Raw genomic sequence first — 14,655 nt, forward strand, 5'->3', positions numbered from 1 at the left:
GGGTTTGGGTGTGATTCTATAATTTCTTTTTTTTTTTTTAATTCTGGCTGTGTTGAAGCTGTGGACGTCTGAGGTGAAGGATGATGAAGATGTGTAACTTCCTTTTTTTAGGTTTTGTTTTGAAGTTTAATTGCAGGTGGGTGGGTTTGGGGTTGGAGGGAGCTAAACCAATCATCCTTATCTCACTCTGCCGAATCCCTGACTCTGCGTTTTTGCACTAGTTGCACTTTTCCTGTCATCGAAATATAAAGAAGCAGCAGTGTGCAGGGTGTAAATAAATATCTCCAGACTTTTTAATGGGCCGCCGGACGCCGGGCGCTTGACCGTTCATCACTTTGGCGACTGGCTCCATTAGCATACAGCTGGAGGAGCCAATACGTCGTACATACAGTATGAGGAATATTTACCGCTTCCCCCTTTACATCTGTAAAACAGCAGCTTATATAACGTTTGGCACCGGCATGTGTGTGTGTGTGTGTGTGTGTGTGTGTGGACTTGGAGGAGTGACGTGCGGTGAAAAGAGCAGCTCTGGCTCAGAGAAAAGGGAAATCAGCAGCAGCTTTAGTGGTTGTCACGGCGGATAAAGACTTATGACAATAGTTTCACTGTGAAGCGAAGGTGTGCAGGCAGAACAAACGGACGGAGGCTGGAAAATGAGATAATGAGGGAAAAGAGTGACTCAGAAGTTTGGGAGTTAGTTTTTTTTTGCAATTAAGAAAGATTAGATCATAAAGAGTTATTTGTAATGGTAATAATGTGGCTTTAAATCAAAATAAGTGTGATAGGCGGCTGTGTGTGTGATAAGATTTGTAGCTAAAACCGCTAACAATGTGATTGTGATGCCTTCAGGGTCTGTAGGAGTGTTTGTGCATTACAAGCTGAAGCTGCTCTCTGTGTGTGTCTTTGTGTGTGTCACAGTTGATAGATGTTTGCATTTACTTCCTAATGAAGAGACACTATGAAGTGACACTGTGGGAAATCCAGCAGCAGCCGGTGTTAGTGGAGCTAAAGTGGGAAAAGTGAGGATGCATCGATTTTCTTTTCCCTTCCTCTTCCTCTTTCTTTCTCTCTCTCTCTCAGACTTTGAGTGGAAAGCGATTGTTTCTATTCATCTGCAGTTTGCTCAGTGTTTTGCCTTTTCTTCTCCTCCATTTTTTTTTAATAGTCCAGGACTTTTTTAACACAGAATAAAAACTTCAGACGGCTGGAAGTGGCCCACGATGACGGGTCCAGCTCAGATCAGCTTCTTCTCATCCCTCTCTCCCTCCCTCCCTCTCTCTCTGATGTGCCTCTGGCTGTAGTGTGAGCACAATCAAATGCAGCCATCAGCTTCTCCAGCCTCAATAAGAGCACTTTTCTTTCTAGGCATCATGCACACGCCTCCTCCTTTCTTTCTTTCTTTCTTTCTTTCTTTCTTTCTTTCTTTCTTTCTTTCTTTCTTTCTTTCTTTCTTTCTTTCTTTCTCTCTTTCTGTCTTTCCTCCTCTCTTTCTTTTCTTTTCCTCTGTGTACATGTCACACATCATTAAACACATTCTTCCACGGTGCTCTCAGCGCCGCGAGGATGTTCTCCTCTCTTCTCATTAATGCTAAAGGTGTATATGATTAATTAGCTCATAGTCTCGGTGAAATTAGGAGCACACCACTTGTGGTCAGGATCTGCGTTGACACTCCCCCCACCCCGACACCCCCACCCCTCCACTGGAGAAGAATAAAAAAAGACAAAGTGTAAAAGAACGGCATGTGAGCGGCGGGGGGAAAGCAGTAAGTTGCTCTCTCTGCTTCCAGACGGCGTGGGGCTGTTGTTGTTGTACCGACGGCTTATTCCTTATTGAATGTGACCTCATTTCAAACAGTGAAATCCCATCATCCCCTCTCGGTGCAGCTGTGACACGCGGTCTTGCCAGGATGAGGAGGTGGGAGGTGGTTGGGGGTAGTGGGGGGGGGGGGGTAGGTGGGCTGTCAAACTGACGACGACACGACTTTTTGGGGCAAAGAGAAAGAAAAGCCATTTGGTAAAAAGAGCTGGACAGAGGCAGCGCTATATGTATGTGTGTGTGTGTGTGTGGGAGGGTTTGATTGGTGCTCCTCATTGAACTGTCACTGGTTAGACCACAAATTCAGTCCATTTGTTTCTGTCTGAGGGGAGTAGAGACCCCCACCCCCCCACGCCGCCGCCTCGTCGTCGTCCATGGAGAGTTTTCAGCTGGAAAAAGACAAGCTGAGGGATTTCAGACTTTCTTTTTTTTTTTTTTTGGCAAATCGGACATAATCAAAACCACTTCACCACGCTGCTCTGCCTCGTCTGTTCCCAGAGTTGCGTCGCCTCATGATTCTCATACTCCCCCTCCTCCTCCTCCTCTATCTGAAAATATATTTGTTTCAGCAGAGCAGTTGACACAAGAGTTTGATTGATGTGGAATGACATCACTGGATTTGGACGTGTGATCGGGATCATGTTTGGATGGATGCAATAACACAGAGGTTTTTTTTTTTGTTGTTTTTTTTTGGTGCCATATGCATTCTGCTCCGAAAACATGTGGCAGACGCCCACACCCAGCTCCCCATGCAGCCCGGGGATCCTTCTGAGCCTTTTTCTCCTTCTCCTTCTTCTTCTTGTTCTTCTTGTTCTTCTTTCTTTGAATCTATCTCTCCCTCTTTGAGTCAGGGTCAGCTCTCTGTACCTGCAGGTCTGCTCATGTTCTCCGTGTCGCACTCTGAGTTGATAAATTTGGTCTTATACAATCAGCTCCAGGGCAAAATCACTCAAGTCCCGTTCAGATCTCAGGCCGAGCAAGAAAAAAAAATCATTCATCTTGGTAGAAATGCACCATTTGTGTGTGTGTGTGTGATTGTTTGCATCATCGTCCGCTGCTACAGTACATGAAGTCACTTGTTCCATGTTCTCCTGTAACTCCACATTTCTTTGCTGCAGCTTTTTATTTTCTTTAAACTCGCAGTCCGGTGTTCAACCTTGATACGAATCGACACTCTTGGACCTCGCACACAAAAAAAAAGAAAGAAAGAAAGAAAGAAAGAAAGAAAAAAAGAAAGAAAACAAAACAAAAAGTTCTTCATCATTTAGTCACCCTCACATTTCCCCCTGGTTTGACCTAGTTTTTCCCGGGCTGCCTGTTCTGCATGTGATGAAGCAGCTCCCAGATGTTCTCCCTCATTTTTATTTGCTTTTATTTTCTTGCCCCCCCTCTTCTCTGCAGAAGGTCATAGAGTGTGAGACCGCCACGTCTGTCTGTCTCTTTGTCTGTCTGTCTGTCTGTCTGTCGTTGATGCTTGTTCTACTTGTTTATTTACATGCATGACTCTCTGTATCTGGGTCCCAGTGAGTCTCATCACTTCCTGTTGTGTTTTTTTTTTTTTTTTCTTCCAGGGAGACATCCAGCAGCTAATGATTGTAGCAGACCATCGCGCTGCCTATGACTACTGTGAGCACTACAGCCCTGACTGCGAAGTGCCGGTGCCCGATCAGCCTCAGAACCAGGACCCCAACACGGACGAATACGTAAGTAACGCAACCTTTTTTTTGTTACATGCACTGCAAAAACTCAAAATCTTACCAAGAATATTTGTCTAATTTCTAGTCAAAACAATCTCATTATACTTAAAATAAGACTCATCACATACAAAGCAGCTTGCTTTTAGACACTTTTAACTTCTTTCAAGCATATATTCACTTGAAATAAGTAGAAAAATCTGATAGTGGGGCAAGTTTTTCTTTCTTATTACAAGCACACACAAAAACTTGCTTTCACTGGCAGATTTTTCTACTTATTTTAAGTAAAAATTTGTTCGAAACAAGTGAAAAGATCTAAAAACAAGTTATTTTTCAGGTGACGAGTCTCATTTGAAATGGAAAGAGATTAGTTTTGGCTAGAAACGAGACATTTTGACAAGAAATAAGACAAATATTCTTGGAAAGATTTTGAGTTTTTGCAGTGTGTCATTTTGCTGCATTCGAGGACATCGTATAAAACCGGCGGCGCTCACAGGCCCGACCTTGCAGGTAGAAGTTAATTTCCGTTAATCCATTACTGAGTCTAATAACTCAAATCAGATCCGAGTTGCTGAAAAGAACCTCTTACTGTAGCTTATGCAAGAGAGAGACAGGGAGCTGCACACCGTGCCAGAGGAGGAAAAAAGCGCTGACGAAGAAGAACGGGGTTATCAGGGGCTGATGTGCAATTTGTTAATAATGTTCAGGAATGATGTGGTTCCTGCCTAAGCCTGCATCGCTGCACCGTGGCACCGAATACCAACACACTGCAGAGCACACGCTCATCAGAGGCGTGTCAGTGGAGTTGTTACACTGCAAAAACTCAGAATCTTTCCAAGAATATTTGTCTTATTTCTTGTCAAAATGTCTCAATTTTAGTCAAAACTAATCTCTTTCCACTTAAAATAAGACTCATCACCTAAAAATTAACTTGTTTTTAGAGAGTTTCAACTTGTTTCAAACAAATTTTCAATTGAAATAAGTAGAAAAATCTGCCAGTGAAAGCAAGTTTTCTGTGCTTGTAATAAGAAAGAAAAACTTGCTCCACTATAAGATTTTTTTTTTCTTATTTCAAGTGAAAATATGCTAGAAAGAAGTAAAAAGTGTCTAAAAACAAGCTGCTTTTTAATGTTCTGAGTCTTATTTTAAGTATAATGAGATTTGTTTTGACTAAAAATTACATTTTGACTAAAAATAAGACAAATATTCTTGGTAAGATTTTGAGATTTTGCAGTGAACAAGATGGACAGGAAGAAGCTGCTTCATCTTGACCTTTTTTTTCCTTCCTCCTCTTCGCTCCCCGCGGCCTGTCAGCGTCCCCCCGCAGGGCGCACACACAAAACCTTGACCTGTTTTTTTTTTTTTTGTTAGACAGATTCATTAAGAAAACTGTGGAAAAGTCATTTGTCATTCAGCCGTAACATGTTTGAGCAGAGAGACGCGCGCGGCATGAGGTTTTCCACAAGTAGAAGACATTAGTGCGTCGGTCTGATGGATGGGGCAGCGTGACGCACACACGCACACGCACATCAGCCTCCCGGCAGAGCATCGTGTTTAAAAAACCCCATGCTTTTAATAATGGATGGCTATTCCTTTCTCTCTCGGTCACACTGTGTAATGTTTCTCTCCTGCAGAACACAGAGGAGGACAGCTACTATTATGAATACCCTTACTATGAGGACATGGATGGAAAGCCTTATGAGTCAACCACTGATGCCGACGCCTCCGCAAAAGAAGTCAAGGTAGTTTATTTATTTATTTTGCGCTGGATGGATTTCAGCTAATGATGTAGATGCCTTCTTGATGATGCACTGCAAACACTCAAATATCTTACCAAGAATATTTGTCTTATGTCTAGTCAAAACAAATCAAATTATACTCAAAATAAGACTCATCACATTAAAAAGTAGCTAACCCCTTTTAGACACTTTTTACTTCTTTCAAGCATATTTTCACTTGAAATAAATAGAAAAATTTGATAGTGGAGCAAGTTTTTCTTTCTTATTACAAGCACAAAAAACTTGCTTCCACTGGCAGATTTTTTTTTAAAACTTATTTCAAGTGAAAATACATTTAAAACAAGTGAAAATGATCTAAAAACAGGTTCATTTTTAGGTGATGAGTCTTATTTTAAATGGAAAGAGATCAGTTTTGACTAGAAATTAGACAGTTTTTTACAAGAAATAAGACAAATATTCTTGGAAAGATTTTGAGTTTTTGCAGTGTGATGATGATGATGATGATGATGATGATGATGATGATTTCGATTTCAAACGTCCTCTCCGTCCTCCAGGTGACAGGAGACACCGTCGTGACCGCGGTGGACGAGGTTCTGAGAGGCGCTGGTGGCGCCGGCGGCAAAGTCTCCATCTCCACGGGCTCGTCTACTGGATCCTCATCTTCGTCCTCTGGCTCCTCGTCCTCTGGCTCCTCATCCTCATCCAGCAGCTCTTCATCGTCGAGCTCTTCCGGCACGGCCACCGGCGCAGCAGCAGCAGCAGGAGGCGGCGGCGGCGGCGGCGGCGGCGGCGGCGGGGCAGCAGCAGCAGGAGCAGTAGCAGGAGCAGCAGGAGGTGGCGGCGGAGCAGCAGCAGGAGCAGCAGGAGCGGGAGGAGACGCCTACGGTGAAGAGGCCGCCCCTTACGACGGCTACGACGGCTACGGCAACTACGACGGCTACTACGAGAACTACGAGAGCACCGCGGCGCCCGACGGCGACGGCTCCAGACGTGTCACCATCACCAGCGTCGGCACCGGCGGGGAGCTGGACATGGGCGTCGGCGGCAAGATCGACTTGGGCGCAGGGACCGGAGCCGAGAGGAGCGTCATCTCCACGGGGTCAAAGATCGTCATCAACGACACATCGGTAGGTTCAGATGAATCTCAGCGACTTCCTGTCTCAGTTATCGTTGTTTTAGTCTCACTTCTGGACCGACACGGATTCTGAGATCGGAGGGGAAAAAAAACGCCCCGGCTGTTTGGATTTCTTTCAACCAATCACAATCGTTGTGGGCGGTGCCATAGCAACAGTGTGGAAACAGGTTTGGTGTAACACGCCCCACCAAAAAAATCGCCTACACTGCAAAAACTCAAAATCTTTCCAAGAATATTTGTCTTATTTCTTGTCAAAATGTCTCATTTCTAGTCAAAACTAATCTCTTTCCATTTAAAATAAGACTCATCACCTAAAAATGTACTTGTTTTTAGATCATTTTCACTTGTTTCAAACTAATTTTCAATTGAAAGAAGTAGAAATATCTGCCAGTGAAAACAAGTTTTTTGTGCTTGTAATAAGAAAGAAAAACTTGCTCTACTATCAGATTTTTCTACTTATTTCAAGTGAAAATATGCTTGAAAAAAGTAAAAAGTGTCTAAAAACAAGCTGCTTTTTAATGTGATGAGTCTTATTTTAAGTATAATGAGATTTGTTTTGACTAGAAATAAGACAAATATTCTTGGTAAGATTTTGAGTTTTTGCAGTGTACAGTACAGAAAATGGCTACTACATCACAACAACATACTATAGAACACCTTAAAAAAATTGGTAAAGGCCGTTTGTCGAGTCTGCGATACGACTTTTACAAATAAAAGAAACAAACATGCGTTGGTTATTTTTCCACTCGGAGATTGAAATATCCGTGGTTCCTGTTGTTGCTTCCTTCCTCCGAGGGGGGAATGTGAAAACGGCAACAGGAAGGCGGGACTTCCGCCGGGTGGTCCTACAGAAGTAGAAGCACTCAGCTCTTAAAAACTGTTCCCAGCAGCAGAAGAGAAAACTTTCATATAGCACCTTTAAGCTTCTAATCCATATGCAGTAGGACAGTGGTTCCCAACCTTTTTTGGCTCGTGACCCCACATTTTGACATCACAAATTTCTGGCGACCCCCCCGATCACGTGCAGCCAATCATGCGTCAGCTCAGATATTTCTATATGCTGCATTTTGTGTGAACTCGATTTATATTTGAGAAAGTGAAAGTATAGAGAATACAGTTGTTTAAGATTGTGTGTGGTGTTTTTAATCATAATTTTAAAAAGAATAATAATTAGTTAAAGGGACAACGAGGAGTTTAGAAAAAGCGAAGCGTTTTCACACTACATTTATGAGCCTCTGTGCTTACCGTGAAATTCTTTGACCGGCGCAAGACAGACTCATGTTTTCATTCATCAAGAATTAAAGTCAGAGGTTCAAAGACGATCACATACCGTTGTAGTTCCGACCATAAACAGCGATTAGGCGGCGTTATTCTCATCACTCGCCGCAAAACCGAAAGTAAAAAACGCTGGTCGGCTCGACCAGCGTTTCCGCCACCACTAATAATAACAAAATAACAATAGAGACAAAACGATATATTTATTGAAAATGGAGCCATTAACAAGTGTGGGTAGCGGAGATTCATCCACATTAACGTGAGACTTTTTTTATAACCAAATAGAAACTCCTCGTTGTCCCTTTAAAAGAATATTTTTATCAGTAATTTTTTTTATCGATTACTGGACATTTCAGGCGACCCCACGTGTTGAAAAACACTCCAGTAGGAGAAGCAATGAGTGGAACACCCCAGGAATTAAATTAAGATCGCTATAGAAACAATTAATCCATTAATTGGGCTCTAACTCACCCTGTGTTTTTATAACAGGTTGGAACTTCCTACACTGACTACGGCGATGGATACGACTACGGCGAGGAGACCCATTACACCACAGGCGGCGGTGGCAGCAGCAGCAGCAGCAGCAGCGTGCACATCAGTGGTGGAGACGGCGGCGGTGACATCAGCAGCAGCGTGCACATCAGCGGCGGCGCCGGTGGCGGCGGCGGCGGCACCAGTAGCAGCAGCAGCAGCAGCAGCAGCAGCAGCAGCAGCAGTTCCGTCTCTGTGGGAGGATCTTCTACCGGCGGCGGGTCGGCCAGCGCTGGCACCGGAGCTGGAGCCGGAGCTGGAACTGGAGCCGGAGCTGCCACCGGCGCCGGGACCGGGACGGGCCAGGGGGGCGTGGACGGCGGCGTGGAGGGGGGAGACGACTACACCGATCTGTTCAAGGAGGAGCACCTCACCGACTACGGCGATTTGGACAACTACGGCACCTACGACGACCTGGACTACGACAAAAAGCTGCCCGCCGAGAAAGATGTGTATTACGGACAGGTAAAGACTGCTGAAGGAGGATGAAGATGATGATGATGATGATGATGATGATGATGATGATGATGATGATGAAGAAGAGGAGGGTGTGTCTGATTGTGTGCGTTTGGTTGTGTAGGTCGACGGAGCTCGTGGCGAGAAGGGACAGAAGGGAGAGCCTGCTGTTATTGAGCCTGTGAGTACCACTGTTTCAACAACATACTTGGGCAACAGATGTAGGCTGTGTGTGTGTGTGTGTGCTGGTGAGCACATGGGCGTGTGTTTATATCTGTGAGTACATACAGAGTGTGTGATCCACATCTAAACACAAACCAAACCCCCATTTTTTCCTCTTTCTGTTTTTACTCCTCATTGAGAAGCCCGAGGCCAAACTCTCATCATTAGGCCTCTGGCTCTGGACGCTCGGGGCCGAGGCCTCCTCTCCTCGCTCCTCCTGGCCGCTGATCAGGACCCGAGCATAAACATTTGGAGAACGCCGATGCAGGGGATTGTCAATAATCTCTAAACACAGAGAGGGCAGTGTGTAAACACGGTGGGGGAGGGAGGGAGAGGGAGGGCAAGAACAAGAGGAGAACAAAAGCAAGACAGAGAGAGAGAAGGGACTTTTTCTGCTCCTGAAGCTAAAGAGTATAAATACAAACAGGTGGAACATGTACAGCCTCTAATCACACACACACATTAACACACACATGAACACACAAGAAAACACACACACACACATATACAGTTGTGTGTTTGCAAAGGTGCATCAGCCTCAGAGGGAGTTTACATCTCTTACAGAGCTGCAGCTGCTGCACTTCAAACAACTGTCACCCAGCTGCCAGTGTCTTTGTGTATATGGATCGCTGCCTGCTTATATGTGTGTATATATATATATATATATACAGTACATATGTAGATATATATATATATACATATATACTGTATATATATATATATATATATATATATGCACTATTCATTTCGGTTCTTGCACTATTTATTTATTACTGTCATTTGTAACTAGTGTTATTTTTTATTATTACTTGCTTTTAAATGTTGCCAGAGGTATCACAGAATAAGAATGTCATTGTACTGTGTGACGCTGTCTCCGGTGCATATGACAATAAAGATTTGATTTGATTTGATTTGGTATATACTGTATGCACATGGAGCATGGTTCAGGTCTCGTCACCAGCTCTGAGCGCACATCTTCACTTTGTGTAACTTCAACATCTTTTTCCTATTTTTCCCGAGCAACACACACACACACACACACACACACACAGATCAGTTGTGAGTAATTGTAACGATTAGAAACGCTCAGAGGAAACAGCTCGGGGAGGTTGAGGGGGGTTAATGGGAAAACATGCTGAAATCACATCATTTGAAAAATAAGTTTGGACAGCGTCTGCGTTTTTCCGTCCCCTCATAACAAAGCCGGGAGCCAGAGTGTTACCACAAGAGCAAACAAACAAACAAACAGAGCAACACATCTGTAGCTGCAGAACTCTGTGTGTGTGTGTGTGTGTGTGTGTGGCAGAAACACACTGTAATAGTGATGTATTTCACATGCATCATTCTGCAAGTATCAACAGTTAAATTGGATTGGATCCGTCCGTGTTGTCCAGGTAGGACAGCACGGCACCTGAAGGCATCTTCGCCTTTTGTGTCTGTCTGAGGTGAAGTGACAGGCAGGAATGTACATTAAGTTTTTACAGATCGACGGTTGATAAACAGGTGTGTTGGAACATGTGCTCACCAAACTACAGTTGAAACTCTTCAACGGAGCGAGTGGACAAAGGAAAAGAGCGGTGATGATATTGTTGAATGAGAGGAGATGAGTGTGGTATCTGACGGTATCTGTGTCTGTGTGTGTTACAGGGAATGCTGGTGGAGGGTCCGCCTGGGCCTGAAGGCCCAACAGTAAGTCAATAATCTGTCTCTGGTTCTGTCACTCTCAGGCCTCTCCCACTCTTCACTTCCTCTGCTTTTTTTTTTTTTTTTTCCCATGTCCTCTTTTTCCCTCTGTAGCCGGCATTTTTCTTTTGTAATCTCTGACGATAAATTTTAAATAAGGCGATAACAGATTATTATTATCATTACGTCGCCCGTTCTCCTGGCTGCCTGAGTTCCACTGCAAAAGGGAGTGGCCCCGGGACAGCTCCCCCCGGCCTGAAGAGATATGGACTGGCCCAGATGTTGTTGGGAGAAGAAGAAGCTAATTATTTGTCTAGGAGGAGATTTTTTTTGTTTGACACCATGCAGATGGAGTGCAGCCATTCAGGCACTGAGCTATAGACAAATAAAGAGCGCCTCACAAAAGCATTTACAACTCAACAAGCCGTCCCGTGTTGCCTCATGCATTCCTTTCCCCCATGTGTGACCACTTTGCCAGATAAAAGGCGGTGAGAACTTTTAGTAGAGCAAATATGACTGTGCTCTCATGTATGTATACTGTATATGTATGTATGGAAGTCAAATGAGTTTTTTTTTTTGCTTTTAACAGGGTCTCCCCGGACCCCCAGGTTCTTCTGGCCCACCAGGCAGTTCTGGAGATTCTGGAGAGAGGGTGAGTAGAGAAAGATACACTATGTCTTAGAAAAAAAAAAAAAACAGACAACACGTTTCATCTCTGTGTTATTCTCCATTAAAGGGTCCTCCGGGTCGTCCTGGTCTTCCCGGTGCTGATGGTCTGCCAGGACCCGCTGGCACCGTCCTCATGTTGCCTGTAAGTACATCACATCACACTTACATTGTCCCACCGAAAAGAAAAGAAAAGAAAAGAAAAAAAGTGGTTAAAAATAGTAAAAGAGGAAAGTAAACAGGAGTTTTCATGTTTGCCGCGTTCACACAGCGCTCAAACATTTTTCCATGTGACTTTATATTCCCGTTTAAAGCCAAGTGTGATGCATCTTCCTCTGTTTTATCAATAAACTCTGACATGTGGTTTACACAGTTCACTGGAATGAAGGAGGGAGAGGAGGGAGAGGAGGGGTGGAGGGGGGGGTTTCCTTTGCAGAGCGTGTTTGTTGGACCTTTACGAATATCTCAGATCATGTGAATCTGTGCTTTAGCAGCCCCTTGTGGTGCGTTCAATGACTGTAGGAGGTCTGTGTATCCTTTAGTTTACACTGCACCGCTGCTCTGAAGACGAACACTGTCCCTGTCAGGTCGTCGTCCTGCAGGAAGTCCATTGACTCTGTAGATTGGACTGCAGGGGTCCTGATGACTTCCCATGCTGTCTATGTACCTATTCTTACCTCTCTCTTGTCCCTGTTCTGTTCTCGGGGGGTTATGTGTGTGTGTGTGTGTGTGTGTGTGTGTGTGTGTGTGTGTGTGACACCGTTGCTGTTGGAGCTGATTAGTTGCACAGATGTAAAGCTGTGGTTTCAGGGGGTCTGGCTGCGAGAGAGAAAGAGAGAGGGAGAGAGTGAGAGCTCCGTCTGGACAGGAACTCGACTCGTTCTGGTTCGTCCACGGGCAGAATCAGCACGACTTGAAACCTGATCCCTGAGCTCCGAGCGCCTAACGAGAAACACGCATTGTTGTTTCACCAGAGGAACCCGTTCTGGGCTCATGGCTTCACTGGCAAATCTTTATGTATCTTAAAACGACCCACTGACATTCAGCCACTCTTCATTTTATAATCTGCAATCAAGAGTTTTGGGGTTTTTTTCTATGTCCTTGTCTCGCTGGTCAAGATTTAAACGTGGAAGAACATTTTGTTCTTGGTTTTCGGAACGTCAGTGTAGAAAATGAGAATTAAAGAAGTAATGACATAAAGCGTGAAACAGCTGAAGACAGAACGAATGAAAGACAGACCAGCGACTGGCAGAGAGGACGAAAGAAATAGCTGCATAGATTTGATTGTGACTAAAGATTTCTGAAGGGACGGGCCAGGTCTTAATCAAACTCAGCAGAAATGTGGACGGAGGGAGAAACTGATTGAAACGCTGTGAAATTTCTGTGTTCTGGAGAAATTAGCTGCATCGTGGGCGAGCTGCATCGACTGTTTGTCTTCAGCTTCGTGGTGTCAGTGCTTTTTAAAAATTTTTTTTTTAGAGGTGTTGAAAACCTGCACAGTTTTAATGTAACACAACCCCGAGCTAAACAAACCTGGATAGTCACCTACGGTGCAGTTCCTGCCTTTCGCCACCAGATGTCAGTAGATCTGGAAGTTGCAGTCGATCTTTTGGCATCTGGAGACGGACGCTTCAGTTCAACATCTGTTGCACAGTTTCAAGAAAATACTGACAATATTGTTTGGAGTAGAAGTGAATATTTAAACCTTGAATATTTAATTTGCTTGAGGAGATGTCAATGTTTTTTATTTATTTATTTTTTATTTTTTTAGTCTTTCCAAATGTTTCTCTGGTTTCTATTGTTATGTTTTTTTTTTAATGTTCTGCAGCTCTGGTCTCACCACCGACCGCTCTGTGTCTCTTACCTCCACAGTTCAGATTCAGCTCTGGAGGCGACGGCGGACAGAAGGGACCGGCGGTGTCGGCTCAGGAGGCCCAGATGCAGGCCATCATGCAGCAGGCCAGGGTGACAGCTCACACCCACACACACACACACACATCACATTCATCATCACACTGCTGCTGCAAATGTTCAAAGTTATACTTTTTACCGCAAAACTAAACGGTTTTAAAACACATATGTGTTTGTATTTATTTCACTGTCACGGACACACTCACATAAATGCACCATCTATTATAACTTTTATATGACTCATGACATATTCTCCTCTTTTATCTCCTCACTAATCTGTTCCTTCCCGTCCTCAGCTCGCCATGCGCGGCCCTACAGGTCCGATGGGTCTGACTGGCAGACCTGGCCCACTGGTAGGTGTTTCAACTCACCTCAACCAGCTGAACTGACTTGATATCAGTAGAAAATCTGAAGTTAGAAAAGTCGTTTGTGATCCATTGCATAGAGAAATGAATACACAAACAGTTGAGTGTCACTAAGATTGTGTCTTTTGTTTTCCTCCTCAGGGTCCACCTGGTGTATCAGGACTGAAGGGAGAGTCTGGAGAGGCAGGACCTCAGGTACAAGATGTCACAATGCTAAGTTTTGCTTTACGTGAGCAAACGTTTCACTGTGTTCACTGCAAAAAATCAAATATCTTACCAAGAATATTTGTCTTATTTTTAGTCAAAATGTCATTTCTAGTCAAAACAAATCTCATTATGCTTATAATAAGACTCATCACATTAAAAAGTAGCTTGTTTTTAGACACTTTTTACTTCTTTCAAGCATATTTTCACTTAAAATAATCTGATAGTGGGGCAAGTTTTTCTTCCTTATTACAAGCACAAAAACATGCTTTAACTGGCAGATTTTTCTACTTATTTCAAGTGAAAATGTGTTTGAAACAAGTGGAAAATTATCTAAAAACAAGTTACTTTTTAGGTGACGAGTCTTATTTTAAGTGGAAAGGGATTGTTTTGACTAGAAATTTGACATTTTGACAAGAAATAAGACAAATATTCTTGGAAAGATTTTGAGTTTTTGCAGTGTTTGATATTTCCATGATAGTTTAAGGGAAGTGCATTAAGAAAGATGAAAAAAAAACAACCACCAACCCTCCATGTTCTTTTTTCAGGGACCACGTGGACCTCTGGGATCCCCTGGACCTGCCGGAAAGCCTGGCAGAAGGGTAAGAGTGACACAAAGCAGAGCTGTCAGCGGGCAAAGCGTGTATAATATACACTCTGACACTCGTGCTGTAGTAGATAATGTTTTATTTACACATTGGAGTGCCGAGTTAAAACCCAGGCGTTTTGCAGCTGTCGCAGGATATTTGTGATCCTTCTACTCAGGCTGCGTGTTTTCTAACTCTCTCTTTTTTTATTCTCTTTCCCTGAACAGGGTCGTTCTGGAGCTGACGGAGCCAGGGGCATGCCGGGACAGTCTGGACCCAAGGTGCCCTGTCCATCATATACTATATGTTTCCATTGCAGCATATTTCATGAAGCCAGTTGAAACATGTTTGGACAAACTCAAAATCTTACC

General features: G+C 43.8%; 1 protein-coding gene across 2 annotated transcripts in view; it reads left to right on the plus strand.

Annotated features, from left to right (window-relative positions):
• Positions 1–14,655, plus strand: part of col5a1 (procollagen, type V, alpha 1) — an 88,923-nt gene that overhangs the window by 36,270 nt on the left and 37,998 nt on the right. For both annotated transcript variants that reach the window (XM_085792846.1, XM_085792847.1), the window contains exons 5-17: positions 3,388–3,519; positions 5,145–5,255; positions 5,804–6,376; positions 8,149–8,655; positions 8,771–8,827; positions 10,516–10,557; positions 11,141–11,203; positions 11,288–11,362; positions 13,090–13,182; positions 13,425–13,481; positions 13,635–13,688; positions 14,246–14,299; positions 14,512–14,565. In XM_085792846.1, coding sequence (XP_085648972.1) covers positions 3,388–3,519; positions 5,145–5,255; positions 5,804–6,376; positions 8,149–8,655; positions 8,771–8,827; positions 10,516–10,557; positions 11,141–11,203; positions 11,288–11,362; positions 13,090–13,182; positions 13,425–13,481; positions 13,635–13,688; positions 14,246–14,299; positions 14,512–14,565 — 1,872 coding nt within the window. The remainder of the gene's footprint in view (positions 1–3,387; positions 3,520–5,144; positions 5,256–5,803; positions 6,377–8,148; positions 8,656–8,770; positions 8,828–10,515; positions 10,558–11,140; positions 11,204–11,287; positions 11,363–13,089; positions 13,183–13,424; positions 13,482–13,634; positions 13,689–14,245; positions 14,300–14,511; positions 14,566–14,655) is intronic.

This window comes from Trachurus japonicus, chromosome 12, assembly GCF_045865225.1.
Source record: "Trachurus japonicus isolate A0001 chromosome 12, Traja_1.0".
In the NCBI taxonomy this organism is placed as follows: domain Eukaryota; kingdom Metazoa; phylum Chordata; class Actinopteri; order Carangiformes; family Carangidae; genus Trachurus; species Trachurus japonicus.